The sequence below is a fragment of the Mytilus galloprovincialis genome, chromosome 1 (genome assembly GCF_965363235.1).
Source record: "Mytilus galloprovincialis chromosome 1, xbMytGall1.hap1.1, whole genome shotgun sequence".
Taxonomy (NCBI): domain Eukaryota; kingdom Metazoa; phylum Mollusca; class Bivalvia; order Mytilida; family Mytilidae; genus Mytilus; species Mytilus galloprovincialis.
The window spans coordinates 42,144,465-42,153,991 of record NC_134838.1 but is presented as its reverse complement, the minus strand read 5'-3'; the positions used below and the strand labels follow the sequence as shown (position 1 = coordinate 42,153,991).

The 9,527-nt window shown below is 30.9% G+C and overlaps 1 protein-coding gene across 1 annotated transcript in view; it reads right to left on the bottom strand.

The window, feature by feature from the left end:
• Positions 1 to 3,889: 3,889 nt before the first annotated feature.
• The window catches only part of LOC143074990 (EEF1A lysine methyltransferase 2-like), a 12,781-nt gene continuing 7,143 nt past the window's right edge, over positions 3,890 to 9,527 (bottom strand). Inside the window, exons 5-6 of the mRNA XM_076250213.1 lie at positions 5,991 to 6,225; positions 3,890 to 4,020 (exon numbers count right to left, since the gene is read on the bottom strand). Of these exons, the coding sequence (XP_076106328.1) occupies positions 3,923 to 4,020; positions 5,991 to 6,225 (333 nt within the window). The 3' untranslated portion in view covers positions 3,890 to 3,922. The remainder of the gene's footprint in view (positions 4,021 to 5,990; positions 6,226 to 9,527) is intronic.

The window sequence follows — 9,527 nt, the reverse complement described above, 5'->3', positions numbered from 1 at the left end:
ATAATGATAAAGAGTATTTATGTTAGATTTTGACATGTATGGATTTTAAATAGACTAAGGAATTAGTAGTGGTAATTGTAACTTATCCATGTATGTTTTTAATGTTTTGAACTGATATGCTGATTAATCTTGAACATATATACCTGCTATACTCTATAAGTAGAATTTTTTTGTTATTTTTGCAAGTACAAAAGTTAAAAAAATAATACCCTTTAAAAACTGTAAACATAGATAGGATACATAAGATTATATAGCATATTTTTATTTATTTTGTAGAAAAGTATAGTCTTTCAAAAATATTGATCAGATTTGTTTCACATTCCAATTTCAAGGTTGTAGCTTTCTTCCATATAGTATTAAAACTGTATAGACCAGTTTAATATTTGTTCAAATTTTATATTATGCAATGCCAAATTTCAATTTTATTTGATGTATTTCCAGTGGGAAGGGGCTCTTAGTCTTAGTAATTGTAGTCAACAATTAAAAGGAATTACAAATTACAAAGAACATCCATGACACTTTTCAGAATTTTATTTGTTTGTTGGGGGTTTAATGCATCTCTTTTTACACTACCTCTATTTCATGGTTGTCAGTTTCATATTGCTTTCTTTTTGATGGTTTGTCCAAAACAAAAGAAGAAAAATTGCCATGTGATTGAATTTGTAAGTTAAGGTGGTACCTAACACTACAGGGAGATAACTCTGTAAAATCAGCAGAACGTTTTAATGACCTTTTGCTGTTAAGGGAATATTAAGCATCTCAATGATCAAAATAAGTGTTTGTCAAACTGCTATATAACCAGTGTTATTTTTCTGATTAAACGGTTGGTTCAACTTTTTTGAATTTTTTATATTTTTGTTAAAAGGGTCAAAGTAAATACTGTGTCAAAATTTTATGAAAATTAAACGAGCCAAATTAATTTTAGTGAAAGTGTTGGGTACCACCTTAATTTAGTGCACCTTGCCTTATTAACAAATCACTGGAGAAAGACGCCAACACCTTCCTAAATATGAGGCTCCCACAGGGAACCCCCCTCAGGTCGCAAGGTCGCTTTTAAATTCGTCGAGAGGTCGTTTATAAAGGAAATGTACAGGTCGCAGGTTGTTTTTCCCAACACAGAGGAAGGAAGTCGGTCGGAGGTCTATTTTTCCAAATTTTACAGGTCGCAGGTCGTTTTTAGAAGGCCCTCAGGTCGGAATTCACCTCTAAAAATACCAGAGGTCGCAGGTCGTTTTTGACCTTGCAGGAGGCTCAAATATTGATTTTCAGTTGTAAGCTTCTCTGATTATACTTGTAAAGCTAAACAACAACAGTTAAACCCACCGTCTAGGAAAAGAATATCTATTTTCTCAGTATTATATTTTAGGTAGTAGAGAAAGTCATATCATATCAAATTGTGATGTAATAGACTGGATTATTAGACTTGCTACAACTTTTTAGTTTCCTAAATGTTAGTCGTTTATTTTGGTTATCAAACTCTTATTAATATATGTAAACAAAATTAAAACTAGCATTAAAAAATATGTAACAGTACGCAATATACATCCAGCATCATTTGTTTAGTTAGGCATTCATATTAGACATTTCTGGTAAACATACAATTTTGGGGATTTAAACAGGTGTTTCACTGTATTTCTAATTTAAGAACCATGCTTTTGCTATTAACAACATATATACTGCTGTAAACATTTTTTTTTTATATGTTTACTAGCTTAGATTTTTTTCAGATCTTCTAAATAAAATCCTATTCCTTTTCATCTTTATGAAGTATGAATGTACCTCTTGTATATATATATGTAATTTATATCCAACTCATAATGCTCATTAATTCCTTAGAACAGTTTATGTAATTGTTTTCATTGTTATTGATTGTGATACAATATCATATACATGTACTATTTACATAGTTATCCTAAAACTGTTAATATCCTGTATTATATTTGATTGTGATACATTATCATACAATATTTACCCATATTTTGTTGAATATCATTGTATTTTATGTTTTTACCTGTATTTTGACAATATTTAAGTAAAATATACCAAAGTATTTTTTAGTTATATTTTTTGTTCTAATTTTTGAGGCATTTGATTGAACGCCTTACTTTAAGATAAATAAATGTACAGAGATTTGTTGTATAATAGCTAATGAGTAATCTATTTAAATGAGAATAGCTTCAGAGCAATGAAATCAGGAACTGATTTTGTCTGGAAAAATTCCTCTAAATCAAATTTTTTATATTACTGTAAATTCAGAAAATTATTTCAAATAATGTGCCTGTGGGAGTATCCAAATAAAAAGAGCTCACATTCTGAAATCTGGAACATATATTTGTACCCAGTTTTTCCTGTAATCACAAAAATTATTCTCACATTTTGGTATGTCATGTCAAATGGCAATAATAAATAAATGCATGCAATAATTTCTGAATTGACAGCATATCTTTAATGGAGCCTGATCAACAGTAGATCCTCAACATCTGGAGTCTGATATCTCTTGAAAGAATTCCTCATTTCAAAGTACACTACATTGAAACAGACCATGAAATTTTTAGACCAGGGACCAGTTTTCCAAAAAAAACCTCTAAAATGTACTCAGGTTCCTGGATATCATACCACAGAGAACGCAATCTGTTGAAAATTTTTATAATCCAGAGCCTGAAGTCAATAATACAAAAATAAAGTATTTCAGAACAAATCCATAAAAACAAATGATAAATGTGTAAAATTTATACTTGACCTGTATTTTGGTTTCTTTTTGTGATCAAATGATTTAGTTGAAGCTAAGTTAAGTCATCGATCACAAATTTAGAAAAGTACACAGTACCATATAAACAGCATTCTACAACAGATGCAGTATGCCCTTGGTAAGAATTATAAATTTTCTGTCTAGTCATTGGCAACCATACCACACTTTAGTTTTACACTAAAAATTTGGTAGCAATATATAACTGATTCTTTTCCCTCTGTTTCTCATTGCCACTGGAAGTTAAGCAAACAACAACCAATTAATTGATCAATCAATCAGTTATCTCATGCTCATTCAAGATTTAGAGGTTGGTTTTGATTCCATGCCAAGTCTAAACAGTTTTGAAAGTTTGTATTTGCTATCTCTTCAAAGCTAATGAGTTATGAGCTGATTTTAGTCACCTATACTTATAGCCTGAACATTTACAATATAACCTCAACCTATAGTCATTGCAATATGAAATAAGAGTTGCACATACTTCTTAAAACAAAAGTTGGATTCTGCAATCTGCATATATGTTGCTACCAAAAATTACCAGAACAAGATAGTCCACAGTCAATTGAATCTGGTTGGGGATATTGAGGCTATGTACACAATGATGCCATGGGTTCTAACTAAAAATAAAAAAAATTAAAAAAATGCTAGCCATGTTGTGTTGAGCATACCCACACTTATCAATCAAAGAAAAAGCAAACAAGATGAAGGTGTTTTAAACATCTAAACTACTGGCAATCATCTTGAGTTGGTGTGGTTATTGTAATATTGAGAAAAGTACATGTGCAGTATTATCAAAGGGGAAGCAGGTATCTGATCCAAAAGTGCTCACACACTACAACTTGTCACTGTCAAGCTGCTGACTAAATGTGATGACATTCTGCTACATAGTTTTTGAGGTAACATAGTCCCCACTTCTAGAGACAGGTATAAGGTGTAGAAATGTAAGCATGTTCAAATAGTTCTGATTAAATGACCATGCAAGTTTCTGAAAGACACTTTACAGCAACAATTGATCAGAGAAGGAAACATAACCAGTAGTAAAAGTCTTTAGAATCTCAATGTTAAGCCCTCAAAAGTAAAAGCATTGTTTTGATAAGAAGATGTCCTAGATCATATGGCACCAAGTTTAATTGAAACACTATGTAAAAAAGGACTGAGATATTTATTGCACATATATCATGATTTTAATTTAAATATCAATGATGTCACTGTATTTCCAGTTTTTCCGCCAAACTGAAAACTTGGAGTCTTGATCTTATCATGCAGCTTTAAATCTAAAAAGTAAAAATTGTATTAATTAATACAGGCAACAAATTATTGAAAATGTACAACATTGAAACCACCAATTACAAACTTTACAAATGTAGATTGATCTTCTTACTGAATATGTTGATTCGCCATAATGGAATGTCACATTCAATGGCAACCAAAAATTAAGTCATTTTAAAGACATATATAACTTCTGTAAAAAGCATCTATCTAAATAAAAAGAGATGTGGTATCTATGAGTTAACTATCATTTACATAGAGGACTTCCGTTTTTAATTTCCCTATAGTTCAGAATTTTTTATATTTCACTTTTTACATTTTACAACTTTTTAGTATACAAAATATAAGATAAACTGTTATCACAGAGATATGTCTTGCTTTTTTGTAATTTTGATTATGCAAATGTTAAAAAAGCAGTACTTAACATGTTACATAAGTAAGACAAATATTCAAAGTCGAAGAATCATGACTGAAGTACTTGGCAATGGCAATCTCTATTTAAATGAGATGTGCCAATGCTAATACAACTGCATACCAAATATCATTGACTTATCATAAGTCATTCACTATAAACAAACCTAAACACAAACATTAACTTGTAAAATTTTCAAAGTCAATGAACCATGTATAGGGGGTGGAGCTATATAATCTCCATGGACACAATACTTACAAATGCTAATAAATTTGAATACCAAATACCAATGATTTAACATTAATGTTTCATCTTCAAGGGGTACTAGCTACGAAATATATAAAAAATCTAAAGTTTGATTTTTTTTGTTCAATCAATAATGAAAGTGAAAAAGTGAAATAACAATTCGCTTTTTGCAGCCAAAAAGGTTCAATTTTGTCAAATTACGCTAAGAAACATTGATAATAAGGTTTTCACTTGCAAGTTAATGAGTCGACCTCTTTAAATCCGTATTCATGTGAACTTCAATTTAACCCCTAGCTAGAGATTGACAACGCATGCATTGTACGTGTACTGGTTATTTAAAGAAAAAGAATGTCAACAATGAAAGTGAAACTACGGTAAATCATTTGATTACTAATTCGATGCACATTAAATCATTCTTTTACGGTTAAAAGCAATGAGAAACATCTATTTTTAATCTATAAAATCAAATCAAACAGACCTATAAAAATCCAATTGCACGTGTTGGTTTAATCTATTCATATCTTTATTATGTTTACATCGCTTATATGGTCATCTGAGGTCAAATCGATAGTTAATTAGATGGCGTCTGGACTAAAATACACACGAAACGAACCTATATTTTATCTACCCCATGCTCTGTAAACTGTTTATTTTAGACTTTTGATAGTGTGAATAAATGTTTTATATTGTTGTAAAACAAATATGAGAATTTGAGTCAAATCGGTGACCATGAATTTGACAGCTAGTGCCCCTTTAAACTAACCTAAACACAAAATATTACATATAAACTAAGCAAAAGTTTCAAAGTCAATAGACCATGACTGAAGGGATGAAGTCAAATATTCTCCATAGAAAATGAAATGTGCTAATGCTGACACAACTGAAGAACAATTAACATGTTAACTAAGCAAAATTTTCCAAGTCAATAGACATGACTAAGGGGGTGGAGCCAAATAAGCTCCATGGAAATGAGATATGCCAGAGCTTATACAACTGCATACTAAATATCATTGATCTACCACTAGAGGTTCCCCATAAACTGACCTAATAACAAACTAATACATGTATAATAAGCAAAAGTTTCAAAGTCAATAGACCATGACTGAGAGGGCAGGGCCGAAAAGTCTCCATGACATTGAGATGTGCCAATGCTTATACAACTGCATATCAAATATGATTGACCTACCACTTGTGGTTCACCATAAACTAGACCTAATCACAAACTAATACATTGTTGAAAGCGCTGTCGCCGCCGGAAACAGCATACCTATGTCTCGCCTTTTGAGTTCGTCAAGTGATACAAAAATATCTTCATACCTGATCCAAAGAATTCTACAAGCTGATCTTGTGTCCAGTTACAAGAGGTAATGATAAAGAGGCTATCATCAGACATTAACCTCTTCAGTGTTTGGAGGTAGGATTGTCGTGCTGGTATTTCATCTGAAGGCATCAGACTGATTGCATCATAAGTACCTTTATCTACACATACTTTATATGTATGACCAAGACAGGTGTATTTCTTGTTTGCATCATCACAAATCAAATCTGCCACCTGAAAAAAAAAATCAACATGTTATGTTTTATGAGAGTCTCATGTAATTTTGGATTGCAAAATAACAGCACTTGGTCATCCAAGATTTAAATAAAATAGACATAAAAATCCATTAATTCCTGATTTTTTTTCTTCATAATGAAGAAAGTTAAGTGATCTTATTCAACTTAAACAGAATATTTTTGATTGATTCAAAAGATTTATCAATGAAGATGATAATAGAAGAGATAACTAACTTTTTAAAATAACAGACAAATTGCAGATTGTGTCAAGGGAGATAACCTGTTAAGAAAATGAATTAATAATGTGTTTAAAAAAAAATAATAAAAGTATTAAATTAAAAAGTATAATGCAAAAGGCTGAGACAGATGATACAGCAAAGATTTAAACATGAGTTGAATTAAGAATAGCCAATAGATTGTGACAAAAGCTCGAATTGGGATTGCAATGCAAGATTATTGTGACAGGGGAGACAACTGACAAAACAATGGAAAGCAAATACATTAAATTAAAAAGTATAACTATAATGTGAAAGGCTGAAATTATATCTCAGCAATATATGTTAAACTTAACCAATCAATTGCTATAAGGGGATAAATCAATGGATTGTGTTAACATTGAAACAATAAATTTTCTTAAAAGCAGATTGTACATATAACAATTAAAGATTCAGGAGTTTATTATAAATTGACTGCTTTTATGAACCAGATGCTCCGCAGGGCGCAGCTTTATACGACCGCAGAGGTCGAACCCTGAATGGTTGGGGCAAGTATGGACACAACATTCAAGCTGGAAACAGCTCTGAATTTGGATTGGGATTAAATAGTTGACACAGCATAGGTTTCTGACACAGAATGAATATAGTCTTATGAACTTAAAAACTTTTTTTTTTGCTTTTGAGCAATTAACTATGCTGTTGAATATTAATCCTCTCAAAAAAAAACATTTGAAGAAATTTTCTTTTTAATTTCTGAAATCTGAAATGAGAAAAATTGAACCCCCCCCCAATTTTTTTTCCACCTCCCCCTTTCCCTTATTCCAAAAATGATCTCAATTCAAGTACTTATGAAGTTTGCAACAATAACTACTCATTTAAATACATCATAAAGTATTAAAATATAAAATGTCATACAGTCATGGTTAAAATTAATATTAATTAATAGTAACTTCTAAAAAAATATATGGGGAATGTGTCCAAAGGGACACAGACATGCCCCCGCTAGCATATAACGTTATAAAGGGACATAACTTTAGAACTGTAAAAATGAAGCTGCCAAAAATTGAACTTAAACTGAGTTTAGAGGTTATAAGCATTACATACCCATTTCATTAAATTTAGTTAAGACAAACTTAAGTTAAGAGAACAGAAACAAAAAAATTCTTCAATTTTTTCACTTGTAAAGGGGCATTACCCTAGAATGGTAATCAAAGTGCTTGTAATCACTGATAGTTAAGATTGCTTTAATTTATCAGTTGGTAGTAAAGTGAATATTGCATTGTATATTGTATATAGCATTGACTTAAGTTGATTCAATTACTATTAATATTGACAGAGAAAGATAACTCCAATTTTAAAAGAAGATTTCATAAAGTATTGGTTTTAGGTGATTCAACAACCATTCTGGACAAAGCAAGATAACTCCAATTTATTGTCTTGAAACTACAAAAATGATTGTTTTTGGCCTCTTTTTTGCCCTTTTTTCCTAGACTGTTTGCCCCATAACCCTTAAAATATATCCCAACCTTTTACTTATGGTATTAAACATTGTGGTACAATTTCAGAACAATTGAAAAACTTATACACAACTTATTGTCCTGACACTAGATAAATGCTTGTTTTGGGCCCCTAATTTCTAAACCTTAGGGACCATAACCCCCAAAATCAACCCAAGCTTCCTTTTGTGGTTATAAACATTGTGTTAAAATTTGATTGATTTCTATTTACTAAAATTGCCCTGACACTAGATAAATGATGGTTTTGGGCCCCTTTTGGCCCCTAATTCCTAAACCTTAGGGACCATAACCTCCAAAATCAATACCAAGCTTCCTTTTGTGGTTATAAACATTGTGTTTAAATTTTATTGATTTCTATATACTTATACTAATGAAATTATTCAGAAACCATACATCTTCAGACGACGACGACGACTACGATGTGATACCAATATACAACCGCAATTTTTGCGGTCGTATGAAAACTACAAGAAAGCTGAAATTTCTATAACTTTTTTGCAGAGCAAACAATTATGTCTAAATAACAAAAAGCTTAACACTAAATGCTGACATCACAACTGTTTGTATTGGTTAAAGGGAAAATTCACGATTTTTCACTTATGGTTTAAATATGTTCATTATGACATAATATATATATTCACAAAGTTTTATCGCTATATGTGCAGTAATAAAGGAGAAATTCAATAATTAATGAAAAAATATCAACTACTTCCTGTAGGTCGTGACGTTTTCTCCTGATTTTTGCATGCCGGGATTTAAAATACAATCATTAAAAGTCTTGGTTTTTAATCATATTTTAACGTAATCGTAAGCGCGCCGATGACTTATGCTTTATCTAATAACCATCCGATAATAAGAAGATAAAACGCACAGACGTTCAATTGTACTCATTCGTGAGATAAATTATCTATGTTAAACGTATATGTTCGAATTATTTTTGTAGACAACACAAAAAGTTATAAATTTATTTTTAATAAATGCATTTTCGGACTGATAAGGTGAACAAATTAAAGTACAATAATCTGTAAAGACAATATGTTGGTGTACTATTATTGACCTTTTACTATCTCTGCTATGGCTAGGTTTATACGATGTGTGTATTCACGGTTCTGTGGCAATACTCGTAGATGGCTTGTTGAAAGGTAAATTGTTATTTGCACTTCGGTATTTAACCACGCCTCTAGGGCACACCTTGCCAGGTGTGACTGTCTATTCGGATCAGTGGTAGCATTTAATACACACATTAAAAATACATATTCAAGTTGGTGACAAATAAAAATTGGTCGCCGTGGAATTATTTAATTATATTTGGTGCTATTATTTATTTGAATTCAAATAAGTTAATTTACTAAGAAATACACAATTTTCGGTTAAAGACTGGAAACTTAATTCATATGTCAGAATGAAATGATATACAAGTCTTGTCCTTGATTTATGTCTCATAAAAAAGGGGGACTTAGAAATTAGAAATAGCTTTACTAAATCATTTTTATTTGTCTTTATTAGGCGAAAAAATGTACGAGAACACTTACATTTAGACTTTTGAAAGCCATGTATTAATTAATATA